General features: G+C 43.2%; 1 protein-coding gene across 1 annotated transcript; it reads left to right on the top strand.

Moving 5' to 3' along the window:
• Positions 1–345: 345 nt before the first annotated feature.
• Positions 346–14,839, top strand: HDHD5 (haloacid dehalogenase like hydrolase domain containing 5). The gene is made up of 8 exons (XM_075286406.1): positions 346–622; positions 7,443–7,652; positions 8,161–8,273; positions 9,132–9,225; positions 9,797–9,830; positions 11,016–11,190; positions 11,748–11,936; positions 13,118–14,839. Exons 1-8 carry the CDS (start codon positions 515–517, stop codon positions 13,521–13,523), a joined length of 1,329 nt encoding a protein of 442 aa, XP_075142507.1. The 5' UTR covers positions 346–514; the 3' UTR covers positions 13,524–14,839.
• Positions 14,840–15,584: the final 745 nt, after the last annotated feature.

Below are 15,584 nucleotides of genomic sequence, written 5' to 3'. Positions count from 1 at the left end.
CACAGTCTCCTCCAGCTCTGGTAATATACAGCAGTGCGTGAAGACTGAGGTACATGACACACTGACACGACAGCCAGCTGTGCGCTGTGACACAGTCTCCTCCAGCTCTGGTAATATACAGCAGTCAGTGAAGACTGAGGTACATGACACACTGACACGACAGCCAGCTGTGCGCTGTGACACATTCTCCTTCAGCTGCTGTTTTTGTCTCCGCCGGAAGTGTCCCCTGTCCTCAGTCTAGGGGATGGATCTGGGCGGGATCTCTGAGCGTCCCCTGATTGGTTTGGTCTGGCTGAGCAGCTGCCCTCTGATTGGCTCTCGCTCCCCGCACAGCTGAGATATATCCCGGGGGTCGGTTACGCTTCGCCAGTGCTGAGACCCCCGGTACAGCTGGACGCCCCTTCCTCTGGTCACGACACGCAAGCAAGAGCCGCACCGGTAACCGAAAAGATCCCAGATCACCTACCGGGACACAGCTCTATACAGCCCGAAGCAGCGAGGGGTCGTGGGCAGGATGAAGGGGCTATGGCCGCTCTGTCGGGGGCTCCGACTACTGAGTACTCGTGGAAACATTAGGCGGCACCACCGAGCCGGGATGTGTCTGGCCACCGACGAGCAACAGGTAACGCGGGGCTGTATGCTTTGTAGCCACTGCCATTCATCCGATACTTGGATCAGGTGTGTGGGGGAGGGGAGGTCTGCGGCTAGTGCCAATAACCCCACGATCGCAGGCAATTTCTATTGCCTCGTGTGTAGTGCAGCTTTCATGTTACTGCATAGGCATATTTACACCTGCCACTATTTTGATCCGGATTTTGATGCCTAAAGTTGGTGGGGATGAGAAAAAGGACACAGGGGGGTATAAAGGACAGGTGCCTTCAAAAACCGCATTCCAAAACGTGCATGTGTGAACATAGTTGTCAGGGCTTTGTTGTTAAACACATTATGGGGGGGGGGGGGTAAATTGTCCATAGCAACTAGCAATGTACCCATATTATAGCTTCTTTTGCTGTGTTTGGTTTAAGCTGTCTTGATGGCTAAGATTTTGTTCACATCTGCCTTCTGCTGCAGATTCCATAAAAGTATTGGATACAATTGCTAGTAATGCAGCAATACTTTCATTGGTAAAATAATACAAGCCATTTAGAGCATGTTCACACTGTGGAGGAATTAAGATGGACTCATGTCTTAGATTCATCTCCATTCCTGTCTCTGACTTTCTTGCCGCTGCTTTCATTAGCCACCGGTGAATGGGGCTGATCAGCCGAGCGGTTCGTGCCTCAGGTTCTGGGACTGAAATTTGTGAAAACCCACTGAAAACAAAGAGAGGTGGAACTGGGAAGGAATCGGTGACAGATTCCACTGTGTGAACAGCCAGTGTGGCCCTTCAGGTGCCATTGGTGCCCATCATATAATGGTGGAGTTCCCAGTTTGCTTTTTGTATTCCTGTTCCATTATGGGAAAGCCTGATGCAGATGTGACCCCGTACAATGCCTATGGATGTCCGCCTATATATGTTACATGGCCCCTCCCAAGTCTGTAAGATCAGCTGAGCGTGCATGTTAAGAGAAACTGCTGGCGGACACAATTCTGCCATTTGGGGCTCTTGTGTTGCCACATACGCTTTTTATCTTCTTCTGGTTGTGTGGATATCAGCAGGCTCCCTACAGGTCATTGAAAGCAAATCTAAGGCTGAGGCCACACATTGCAGACACGCAGCTTCTTTTGTTGCAGATTTTGCTGCCCTTTTTTTTTTTTTTCAGCCAAAGCCACGATTGGATTGAGAAGTATAAGAACTTCCTATATATTTTCCATTCCTTAATTGGAGCAGATCTGTAGTACCTCATCTGGCCACTGTACAGAGAACGGCGCATAGGGAGTGATATTTTGGAGCCAACTCATTCAGGTCTTTGGGAGAGTTTTCTAGACTTGGTCTGTACAGGCAAGGCGATAGTTAATCTGTGACGTCCTCTATTGTCAGTAGTGGTTGCAGTGATGGGTCAGTGGTGTTATCTATAGAGGTGTTATTTTCTACTGTTATCACATCTGTAATATAAATGAGGTGTCTGCAAAGAAAACTGCTGCAAAATTGTCAAGTGTTAGTCTATTATTAGGCTTGGTGGACAGAGTAAAAAAAAATATTGATGGTGACATAGAAAATGTAAGACTAAAAAAAATGCCTGAACTCTTAAATAAATATGCTTTACATAAAAACTTTAAAAAGTAGGTAATTTTTTTGGTCACACATTCCCAAGAGGCCCCATGCACACGGGCAATCTGGACCAGAAAATCCGGTCCTTACATCATATTGCATCATAGTGATCTCCGACATACGGGTTCAGTCTACCGCTGTCCTGACTATATATAGTAGGGACTGTAGGCAGGGACTCCGAGCATCATAGATCACGTTGACTGAAGGAGTCCCAATCTCCTGGCTGAGTTCATACAGTACATACTAGATTTTCTGGTTTAGATCGCCCAGTGTGCATGGGGTCTTAAGCTGCCCAGAAATGTTGGATAAACCTTAGTGGGATCTTCTGATCTAATATTTGAGGAGGAACCACAACTGGCATGTTGAGCCAAAGTCTTATATATTATGCTGGTATTCTGGAGGAAATGATAAATCTCCATATTCAGTATAATAGTCATCTGACTACTGACCGTTCTGTAGATCTCATTGTCGCACTTCATTTGTATATTTTCCATCTAGTAGTACACACAGACTGAGACAACCATGTCCATGTGAATGAGCTCCTGAATGTTTCCTGGTCTGACTCCCCTTCCTCGGAGCGTCACTCCCACCGGACTGTGTTTATGTAATCCAAGTAACCATGGCCTCAGCAGGTTGTAAGAACAGGAGTGTCTCCTCGTCTGACAACCTGTCATCTTCGCTCTGTCATTTTCTGGTTTCTGGCAGGGCACATTTTTGGAGTGTTAGCAAGCAGTAAAGATTATTATTCTATTCATTTCTATCCCACTAAAGTATAGGAACCCTTCCAATGATATTGTGGCCTGTACTGTCACCAAAATTACATAGTCCCCAATCCTGGCAGTGATAGGACAGCATACAATTCCTATTTGTGCAGTGGTTAATAAATCACATGCTGGGTAGAGATGTGTAGTGTAAAGTGATGTAGCAGAGCTGTGTGTGTAAATCCATGCGCTGTGACTACTGTGTACAGCTCATTCATAAACCTGGAACCAAATCTATCTATCTATCTATTTATCTGTGTTTCCTCTGCTTGTTCATTTCCACAATAGGGAAATAACCCAGTGAAATATACACACAAATATACATGTATTATACTTGCTAGGTTCTAGTGTTATTTATTCATTTCTATCTCTGGAGTTAGGAGTCCAGTGGGCGGTCTAGTACACTGATTGACAGCCCTCCTTATAGAATGTATGTACATAGCTGTCATTCACAAAGTAGGACCGCCCACTGGACTCCTAAACCCATAATAAAAAGAGATTTCAATGAATAAATACAGGTTATAGTTAATCTTTTCCCATAAAACTATATATCGATTTGCTCTGCTCCTCCTGCTCTATTACATGGCGCTTGTATATTGTCTTGCATCTTCAGTGTGACAGGTAGCAGTGGTAGATAGATGACCATCTAATACGCATGGGGGTTACCAAATTGCCAGGAGAGGGTAATTCAACATGCCTGATCCTTTGTTTTATTAGGAGATAAGCCATGGCCATTGAGAATACTTGCTCCCTCGACAAAGCTGAAGGTTCCTGTGTGGGGTGGATGCGCTAAAAGTACAGGCATGTTTTGGGCCCAGATCACAGCCCGTGATTTGGCCACTGACTGTGACTATCTGTGCAGTGTGGAAATAACCACTAGAACAACTGGTGATATCTGACCATGTATATTGGTCATTGTCCATTGAATTCCATGGGAGGTGCTGACACTGTAAAGTTTGCTTCACTGGAAATGGGGGACAGAGCAGACCTTTTTGGCTTCAGATAATGTGCCATAAGTTGTCATCATGGAATAACCCCATTCTTTGTATTCCATGTGATCCTTCTCTGTGTATCTGATGGTTATTTGCTCTCCTGCCCCGTTATTACCTGGGGATTTTACTAATAGCCATGAGATCCTCCTATGTAATTGGATTCATCGTCTTACTGTCCTGATGATCTTTCTTGTAGTGATTAAGAGATCAGAGCAAATAGGGGATTAACAGCTCTGGAGCAGACACCTGGTAGTACTGTGATATGGATGGATGTCGTAAAAAAAAAGGAATGGCCACCTTCATGTATAATATAATATATTACACGCAAAAAAATGACCAACGTCCAATGTGCTTTGTTGTGGGAGCATGCATGTAAAACCCTGGGAAGAATGGTTTGGGTGCTTTATTTCTAGCTGGGAGGTGGGCTGCAGCATCAGAAACCACCTTATCATCTATGAAGCTAGGTGCCTCATCAAACTAAGCTGGCTATAAACATTAGTTTATATTAGCAGAACCTGTCAATTTTGATGGGTCAGTGGACCATCTGAAATGTAGTAGGTCCTCCTGACTTCCCCCAATGGTATATAACAGGGGAGATTGCGGTTAGAGTCCTGCTGCCCGATTCATTTGGTCTGCTGAGCTTGCACGTGTGTGGGCATATCTGGTGAGATAGCTGTTGGCCAAACGAACATTCAACCTACAACTAAAGTGTATGGGATTGGTTTATACTAACCTAACCTCTCACCTGAACCTATAAAAATGGGGGATTTCAATAGGATAAGCCTAATGCTGGTGGCATTGATATTACCTGGGCAGATGGAATGGAGGATGGTCAATGCTAGCACACATTGATTGGCACTTGTTTGCAGTGGTGACATTGCACACTTCCTTGCAAAATGCGCATGAAATTCATTCCCGTGTGCATGAAGCCTTAAAGATGAATGGACTATTAAAGTTTTCTGACCACTCTAGCTGTAGTTTTATTACTTCTGTTAGCGGTTACATTGGCATCTTCTGCAGCTTAAAGCAGAGTCTTGGTGTCTTTCACAGGAAACTCCATGAACTCTAGGAGTTACAGGAACACGACTTGTTTCCCATCTATTTATATCCTCGTCTCTATATATACACTCCAAGCTTGTGACCTCATCTCAGTACGTAACCTTTGCTCCGGCTCTGGTTTAGCGCCTGAGGCCTTGCCTTGAATACTGATATGAAGGATATGTAACTCTAGGGCCACCAGCTTGTTTACAACGCCCTATGTCTCATCACAAACCTTCCTTGTTCACATGAGGAAATGGTTCACAGGTGGAAATTCTACCAAAATATGGACGTCAATATCTGTTGATTTAGTGACAAGTTAACTACACCGGTTTCCTTGCAGATGTGTCATGATTCTTTTTATAGGACAAAAGTATATTGTGTGGTGTGTGGCGGGTTATGTGCATGCAGCACTTTTATGTTTGGCAAAATGACATACTCTGTGTCTGAAGCTCAGGAGACCCCATTATAGTAAATAGGATTTCTTATGCACCGTTGGTGCCCGTCAATTTAAATATTCGGCGCTTTGTTCTTCTATAATTGGGCAGATGTAGATGTGAACGGAGCCTAACAAGCTAAAAAAAACCCCCTAAGATTGCATTGAAAGAATACATGTACACGGACTTGTATGGTCTGAAAAATACGGTATGTATTTGGGACACATTACCACACTACTACACCGTCCTCTGTACATGTTGTATTCATGATGAGCGTTAGACTAGTCCCACATCGAGACGGTAATTCCCACCATCATGAATAACTGTGATACTAGGAATCCAGGTCTCTGGACAGAGGGCAGAAAGGGAAATCCGGCCAAAATATGGACCATAAAAGCCTGTGTGCAGCTCACCAAAGAGCCCTTCTATATAATATGAGCACCGACTGAATCTAATGGATTAGACCAGGAGTCCTCAAACTGCGGCCCGAGGGCCACATGCGGCCCGCCAAGCACTTCTGTCTGGCCCCGCCAACACTGCCGGCAGGCGTGCATTTATAATGAAGCTCCTGGGGAGCTCGGGCCAGGCCATGGAGCGCACTTCACTTTACCTATTGGAGGGCACTGCTCCTGATGTCTGTGCGACCTGCTCTGCCTCCGGCCCACTGTTTAAAAAGTTTGAGGACCCCTGGATTAGACTGTCACTGCAATTCATATCCATCATAAGTCCATTATTTTGAACAGAGCCAAAAGTCCTGCACCCTGTGTTACCTTTGCCAAAATACCAGAGCTGTGATGGATTTGGTGAAACGGGACCCTAACAAGGGACATGAATCCCATTGAAATCATTGGGATTTTTGACTGCCTACTGTTAACATCATGTGGCAGATACAAAGAGTGGACACTAATAGTAGGGTGAACGCCCCCCTTATTGTCTTCTTAGAAAACTAACCCAAGTAGGACACTCTCTATACTAAATGATGAGCCTACTGGGACCGGCGTTCTCTTAGTGTATGATCATTGCTTTGGCAGTAATCTGCGTTCATTGAGAGTTCAGGACCGTTCATAAATCCTGAGATGTGACGTTGGAGAGGCAGTTTCAGAATGGTTTAGTCTGGTTTTGCCCTCTAATTATAATGGGAGAGGCGACTCCTATCAGAATCTATAATTACCATGTTTTACCCTTTATTAGTAGTGCGTTTCATTTATTACATGATTCTGTGCGTGCCTTGTGTAGACTGACGTCACTGCTGTTATCTGAACAGTCAAAGTACATGTATATAATATTACATACATATGTATACATATGTATATAATATTATCCAGTGCTATAGATTATTAATGCAAAGAAACTTTGACTGGTTCTTGTAAATGCAGGACTCTGAGCAGTCTGAGCTGAAGGTTAGTGAAGTGTGGATTACTATTGATCGGGATTGTATCCATCAGGCAACATCCTTGAACGGAAATTGTCAGCCGGATCCATCTGCATCAGTTTACATGGAGAATATGGGAGTGTGGGAGAGGGAAGATCTAATAATACCCTGTGTGGGAGCAGCAGATAAAGAAGAGCGTACTGATAGACAGTCGTATAATAATGTGGTCTATAGATCCTGTCACACTTTTTGCATTACAAATATGGGGTATACATAGGGGAGTTATATTTTGTGCACGCCCTAAAAGAGTTTTGGTGTGTGTGTATACAATGGAGGATGCACTGATCTGCAGGGGTCCTAATAGCTGGACCCTCACTGAGCTAAAATTATTGACATATCAATTTGTAAAAGGTTGATAACTCCTTTAAATCTATTGGACCTGGCAATGTATTTCACAGACAGGCTGGCATGTACTACTGGGTTAGTAAATAATGGCTTTGAATAGCTGGCATGTAATTCTACATTAGTACGGCCAAGCACAGCTTTCCCTGGCATGGTCATTTGCGTAAGATGACATTTAGATGGGCAGCTCTTCAATGCATAATGTGTTCATTGTGTTTTTCTTTTCAGTCGAGCTTCCAGCCAACGTTTGGCCTGTTATTTGATATTGATGGAGTACTCGTCCGAGGAAAGACCCCAATCCCTGCTGCAAGAAAAGCTTTCCAGAAGTTGGTGAACAGCCAAGGCCAATTCTTGGTGCCAGTCGTATTTGTCACTAATGCTGGAAACTGCCTCCGTCAGACCAAAGCCGATCAGCTGTCAGATATCCTCGGTGTGCCGGTGAGCGTCATTTATATTCTGTATACCACACAGTAACATATATCCTGCTAATATATTTAAAAAAAACAACTGTATACTATGTGATATGAATTTTTTGCAGTGCCTACTACATAGAAAAGTGATAACTACATGGGGAAAAAAAAGTATAATAACTTATACCTGCCTGGCTGATGCCAATATGATATTCTTGGCATCTGCTGGGCAGGCTGAATACATTGCTCATATTCTGAATTAATCAATAGTGTAGTAACCCCAATATCTCCACATCCCTATTGATAGAAAACAAATGAAAGCTATGGGCCCCTGCACACGGCGTAAGTGCTCCGCTCATTTAGACCCGTACATGCAAGCGCTTCAAAACACATCCCATTCACTTCAATGGGAGCGCGCGTGAAGCTGGCTTTATTCAGAGAATTGGAATTCTGTTTAATATATATATTATTCACATGATGGAGTTGTATTTGTCTGGATCACTTATACTTACTTTCTTTTCTCTTCCATTTCCCAGATTTCCCAAGATCAGGTGATGATGTCACATAGTCCTCTGCGCATCTTCAAACAATATCACAACAAGTGCGTCCTGGTATCTGGACAAGGGCCCGTTCTGGATATTGCAAAATAGTATCCTTTCTACTATTATGTTATGTTAAGCTCGCCATACACATCATACTAGTGTCACTTGAGACTGTCAGCCATATAATGTGTATAGGATCTGACGCCACCACCCCAACTGCAAGTGTCATGGAGATAAAGATTTCAACATGCCCAATCCTTTTGTTTACAGATGGATAAGCTGGTACCAGATGTGGCAGCAGAATGTTCCCCTCTCTCTCCCTGGCCATGTGTAGGGGTTGGGAGAGAGCTGTAGACTGAACTAAGGTTTGACCAACAGCTACTTAAAGTTTATGGCCAGCCTAAGTCAATAGACTTATCAGATGTACTAGGTTTAACATGTAACTAGTGTCCTTCTTGGTAAAAACAATGTTTGTGCCCCCTCGCACACTGACAAGGTTTATCTAGTCTGAGCTTCTCCATTCCAGAGAAGTAAAGTCTGGGCAGGCATTCGGTCCAAAGTGCCGCCATCGTGAGCTACAGGAGAGTTTGTATGGTTACCATGTAGAGGAGACTGATGACAATGGCATTGTATTGATTGCTGACACTGACCTAAGCCTGGAGAGGGATGGTTGGGGCCACATTAAAAATGCAGAACAGCCTGCAATAGAGCAGTAGGAGCTGAGCAAATTCATATATAGTATAGCTTGTGTTTTATTCAATTAACTCTTTGCTCATTCTGGGTTTAGGAGTTCAGTGGGTGCCCCTACACAGTGAGTGACAGCTATTCCTTCCTACACATTGCACTCATGCGGCTAAGGCTGTCACTCACTGAATAGGACTCCTATTTTGACCAACACAGTTGAGAAAAGTTTGCATTTCATTTTCCATTCTGTCTGCGTCTGTTTTCCTTAACCCAATGTACAGTTTAGGATTTTCGAATCCTATCACAATAGACTCTGTGCGGGAGTCTTACCCCTTTCTGGATATGGTGGACCATAACAGAAGACCTAAAATTTTGGTGAGTGTTGCATGTTCATTTTTCTATATTATTTTTGTATAATGGGGTAGTAACTTCTTAATCGACTGTAAATTAATTTCCATATGTTGGATGACTATTTTATGCATAGGATATTCTTTACGGTATCTCTATCTATCTATCTATCTATCTATCTATCTATCTATCTATCTATCTATCGCATCATAATTGGAGCGCATCATAGCTGCTTATATGGATGTTGACTGGGTCTCCTCTTATCACTACTGCACCATCTTCCTCAGTGTTGCTACCATATATATGTATAGATTATATACTTTCCATGCACAATGATGTTTTTTGGATGTGACCTGCTGCTTACCTTTGCCCATTGTGTGTATATGCCCTCTTACAATACAGTTTTGTTTTGTCATGTCGCTTTGACCTAGTGCTAGTGCCAGCTGGAGTGTCGGCCCGTACATTTCAGTTCTCCTCAGGCTCTGACCTTTACTTGAGTTATAAAACCGGTTCTGTTTAATGTGCGTAAAAGTTTAATAACTTGTAAACCTGACTGCAGAATAGAATGTGACCTGTCATGTCTTTTGTGTTTTGACAGCCGTCTACAGCCGTGGATCTCCCCAAGATAGAAGGTACATTGTCCTCTTACACATTAACTCACAGTACTTAAAGGGGTTGTCTAGATCAGGGGTCCTCAAACTACGGCCCACGTGCCACATGCAGCCCGTTGAGGACATTTGTCTGGCCCGCTGCACGTGTACCGTCGCCCGGATCGCTCAATAACGGAGAATCCGGTACAGGATTCCCTGTTAGTGAGCTTTTGCTGATTTCAGTTGTATGTACAAATGCACATATAACTGAAAGCTGTCAGTGTAGGCTGTGGTCTGCGCGACCGTGTCCTACACTGACTGCAGACTGTGACTTCTGCCCCGACGCAGGCGCGATGACGTGAGCCATTGCGTCTGCAGTCTCGAGGAGGAGGACGTGCGGCGGCTTTTCATGGGTAAGTATAAGTGCGTATGTATATAGGTGCATACTGAAGAGCATATAATCCTGGTTTGGGAGGGGTGCACTGATGAGCATATAATACAGTGTTGGTTGGGGGGGGGGGGGTTACTGAAGAACATATAACACTGTATGTGGGGGGGTACTGAAAAACATATAACACTGTATGTGTGTGGGGGGTTACTGAAGAACATATAACACTGTATGTGGGGGGGTACTGAAAAACATATAACACTGTATGTGTGTGGGGGGTTACTGAAGAACATATAACACTGTATGTGGGGGGTGGGACACACTGAGGAGCATATAATACAATGTGGGAGGGTTTAGTGAGGAGTAGATAATACTGTGTGGGAGGGGGCATACTGAGGAGCAGATAATACTGTGTGGGGGTGGGCGTACTGTGGAGCATATAATACTGTAGGGGGGGGCCTTCTGTGGAGCATATAATACTGTGGGGAGAGCTACTGTGGAGCATATAATCTTACATTTATTTTAAACTATATTTTGGCCCACTGTTTGAAAAGTTTGAGGACCCCTGGTCTAGCTGGTAAAATGGAAAGAAAACCTGTCAGTTAGTGAAAAAATCAAACAAACAAAATTTTCTTCACCTGTTCTGACGCTTTACGGGATGGTTAGTTCACACAGTTTATTTCAGGCAGATTTTGAGGCAGGATATTTTCTTCTAGCTGAAGCGTCATGAAAAAAATAAATGAATGGAACAGCACAAGGGTCCACAATAGGGACACTGTTCAATATCTTTTCTTGTATTTTATCCTGACTAGCTATAATAACGTGCCTTCTCCTTTCAGCTGTCATCCTTTTTGGGGAACCTATTAGATGGGAAACCAATCTTCAGATTATCATAGATGTTTTACTGACTAATGGTCGCCCCGCAAGTCCTCATGAACCTCACAGTTACCCACACATCCCTCTACTGGCCTGTAACATGGACCTGATGTGGATGGCTGAGGCCCGCTCACCCAGGTAAGCCCAAATCATAGACCCTAATGGCTCCCATGGAGGAGTAACTCCTGGCTCAGCAGTGTGAACAACATCCAAAAATCATATTGACATAAAATATTTTGCCAGTCAGTTTGAAACCATTCAGTGACTTTCATACCGCCATAGTCGCCAACAGATTTCAGACCTTGCAATCCTGTGATCACCAGTACATAATCATGATAGATTTTTTGGCACTGAACAGAAACCACAAATGTTTCCGTTCACTGATGGCAGACATGGCGGTTTCCATAATTCTCATGCATTGCTGGTTCTCACATGTACTTCACATAGCTGGCTGTAGGACCTCAGTTACGTCCCACAGAACTAGCACACGTTTGTAGACAACACGCCTGTATGGAGAACTTTTCTCTCCACTGGTTTCTCTATAAAACTGGTGGACATCCAGCGGATCCCATTATAGTCTATAGGGTCTGCCGGTGTCCACTGGTAACCGCTGTTTTGGCAGCGCACATGTGAACTTTAGCCTAAGTTGAACGTGTGCTTGTAATATAATGCTGACGGTGTAAATATTCTTCCAGGTTCGGGCATGGGATCTTCATGGTTTGTTTAGAAAACATCTATAAGAAGATTACAGGAAAGGAGCTGAAATATGAGGCCTTGATGGGGAAACCCAGCGAGGTGACATATCAGTATGCAGAATACCTCATCCGGACCCAAGCCGCTGAGATGCAGTGGAATAAGCCTGTCCAAACACTTTATGCTATAGGGTAAAAAAAATATTTCCTTTGGGCATAATTATTATTATTAGTAGTAGTAGTAGTAGTTTAAATCCTTCTGCTGGTCCCGTATATATTTATTTATTTATTCATTATTTTTATGTAGTGGTTATGATTATTTTTTTTATTCTAATTTTTATTTTAAAAAAACTATTTAATAGAAACCCAACAACATTACATTTATTTATTGAACTATAAAATTATATAAAATATTATATATATTTTTTTTTTCTTTAAATGGTCTCTACTTTTTGACAGTCCCTTTAATTATGTATCATTATCATTATTATGATTTAATTTAAAAACCCATTTCCTGGGATTATTATTATTATTTATCATAATAATTACTTTAAATTATTAATTGTTGGGTAATTGCAGTATAGTTGGGATATGCCATCACTTTATAATCATTGGGGTGAGCTCTAGGACCCTCACTGATCCTGAGAGTGACTGGGCTGCAGCTGTGTCTCGGCCCCTTTAGGGTAAGTTTATACGTGAGTTTTTTTTAGACGGAAATTTGAAGCCGCCTCAGATTCCAGTCTGAAAAAATGGCTGGCCGCGACTGGGTGCCGCTGCAGTGCATCAGCATCCAGTCGTGGCATTCCGCTCCGGAATAGGCCCAATTGAATGGCCTAGTTGGGAAGGAGGTGTTGCGAGGCGGACATCCGTGACTGAATCAGCTGCGGAATCCGCCTGAAGAAAGGGCAAGGTCGCTTATTTTTTCCACGAACGGGAACAAACTGCTCACAGAAAAAGAAAATGACCGGCTCCCATTGATTTCAATGAGAGGCAGGGTTTTTTTTTGCTGGATTCTGACGCAGATTCTGCCTCAAAATCTAGCCCAAAAAACCCTGTGTGAACCCGGCCTTATAGTCTTTTCCTGCAGAGTGAAGCCCAGCCGCCATGCTGCCCCCAGCTCTATTCATGTGAATGGGTTACACTGCAGTTCCTTGCACAGCCAGGTGGCCGGGACTGTTAAAGGGATCTGAAATCGTTCTCGGGATCTGAAATCGTTCTCAGGATCTAAGCAGTCCAGAGTCAGACCTTCACCCATTAGATTAATGGTATCTCTTTAGAAGAGTGGGCATGGTGTATCCGAATGTATTAACCTAATAAATTGTATCTAGTATGACAAGTAACTTTTTTGTTTTTTTTCCCGTTATTTTCTGCAGTGACAATTTAATGACTGATATCTATGGTGCTAACCTATACAACCGCTACCTTCAAAATACAAACTCTAGAAAAGGCTCTAAGGCACTAGTGCAAGCTCGTTCTGGAGCCCAAGTGACCACGGTGTCTCAAGAGGAGGAAGCTGCGTGGGAAAGCGAGCTCTCATTTCCCACCGCTACTAAATGCAAGTCCGTTCTCGTCTGCACTGGGATCTACAATCCTCATGCCGAAGTGCCTGCTGACCCCTCACAGTCCGTTACTGAAACAGTATTTCATGGTCACCGGGATTTCAGGATTGATCCAGCCTTAGTAGAACCAGGGCACATTGTCGATGATGTTAATGCTGCTGTTGACTTGATCTTCCAGCTAGAAACCTTTGTGCCAAGCAATGATAAGAGGACTTCATAGAGATTTTATACCATTCTATACGTCTATGGTATCAGGATATAACCCGATTAACCTCAAATAGCCCTGATGTTTGTTATTTTTGCTGCACTTTACCCCCCCCCCCATCTCCCACCCTCCTTTCCCCCATATCTTTCATTTTTAGATGACATTTTATCCATAATACTTTTAAAGTGATATAGAGAGGTTTTAAGACTCATATTTATATTGTTTTTATTGTGACGGGGAGAGTAAGTTATCAGATATGATTAGATTCTGGTAGAATTAAAAACATTGACCCTCTCCCTTCTTTATGTAATGTATATAATTTGTATTTTTATTCATCTATGTACATTGTGACTTGGGGCTGGTTACATGGATACAATATCCACTTGCTCTGTTGGCTGTGCATGTGTTTACACCTTAGTAGATAACGTGGTTACATATTGGGCATTGATTCTCTGCTGTTGTCCCATCAGAAGACACTAGAGGGCACTGTAGTAATACTGTCTTATAACCTGTTGGGAAGAATCTTGATATTCCATCTTGCTGGTTGCATTTGTATATTTTACCCCATTAATTCCGCTACTGAGAGCGTTTCAGGAGAATATAAGGAAGTAGATTTTTATTTTATTTTTTTTGGATCTAAACTAATGAGCATTACTAGTAGCCAAAGTACTGGGTATGGATATGCTCTAGGAACCAAGTAGCGGGTGTCACATGGACTCAGCATTTACACTACTTGTACAAATATCCCAAGCATATAAACTGTGCATAGCTGAAACTCCAGGTGGATTGTCAGCCCATGTAACGTAGCCCTAAGGTTATTTTATGCACAAACACGCCGGTTGCCTACAATAACTATAGTCCATAGTCACCTGTGTATAATAAACCTGGGTGCTGGATATCTTTTTACTGTTTAGAATCTGATCTGCAGTTTTCTGACTGTGTGACATATGGGGACTGACTTGTCTTTGCAGCTAATGTTTCAGTGCAATATTACAGATAAATGTTTTATATGGAATATTTTCACAACTTTTAAATGGGGCATTTTCAGTGATACAATTTTTTTTCCTATTTCTTACTGTATTATTAACCCTAAATGGCAGAGATGCCCGGGTTGTAACTTGAATTGTTTTTGTTCCTGCCTTTGTTTTCTCTCTGTGTGCATGTTTGCCATGTTGCTGTACCCTTCATGGATCTTGCATATTCTTTACTGTATGTGTCTGTTACAGATTATGTTCTCCATACGGTTGTAATAAAATTATTTTACAACACAACTAATATATGTTTCTTTTATCCACAAGCTTTTAGATCCGGGCTGTGCAGTAATGCTAAATGTGAGGATCGCGCTGTTTCGCTATGGTAGATCACCTGGCGCTATTGGCCTATGGTACAGGGCAGTTGTAACATATTGGTGGGCCCAGTGCAAAGGTTTCATAAATGAGCCCCTCCTATCGCCACCCCTTAGGCTCCGTTCCCATGGAGTAACGGGCCGCGCATTCAGACACGTTTACACGTGTCAGAGTGTGAGCGCTCAAAACAGATTCCATTCACTTCAATGTGTGCCGGCTCACATGCGCTACACATTGAAATCAATGGGTTAAAAAGCCTCCCATTGATTTCAATGTGTAGTGCCTGTAAGCCAGCACACATTGAAGTGAATGGGAAATGTTCTGAGCGCTCACACTCTGACACATGTATACGTGTCTGAATGTGCGGTGCGTTACTCAGTGGGAACGGAGCCTAAGAAATACCTGACCGACACAAATTATAACGCCCCATCAATGGCTCCAATATGGTATATGCCCTGTAGTAGCCCTCATACAGTATAAAGCCTCCTTAGTTACCCAATACAATATAATGCCCATCACAGTATCAAATGCCCCTGGAGAGGCATCAGACATTAACAGGTCCCCCTCCCCCCCCCCCCCCCCCCAGTGGCCCCTATATTATAATGTCCCCCTCCAGATTGCCTTCACAGTATCAAGGCAAGGAAGAAAAAAAAAAAGCCTAATACTCTCATTTCCCTGTTCCCTTGTTGTCTTCTGTTTCTGCCACCGGCAGCTTCAGAGAGCAACAGGC

The sequence above is a fragment of the Leptodactylus fuscus genome, chromosome 9 (assembly GCF_031893055.1).
Source record: "Leptodactylus fuscus isolate aLepFus1 chromosome 9, aLepFus1.hap2, whole genome shotgun sequence".
In the NCBI taxonomy this organism is placed as follows: domain Eukaryota; kingdom Metazoa; phylum Chordata; class Amphibia; order Anura; family Leptodactylidae; genus Leptodactylus; species Leptodactylus fuscus.
The sequence above is the reverse complement of the archived record's forward strand: the minus strand, read 5'-3'. Positions and strand labels throughout refer to the sequence as shown.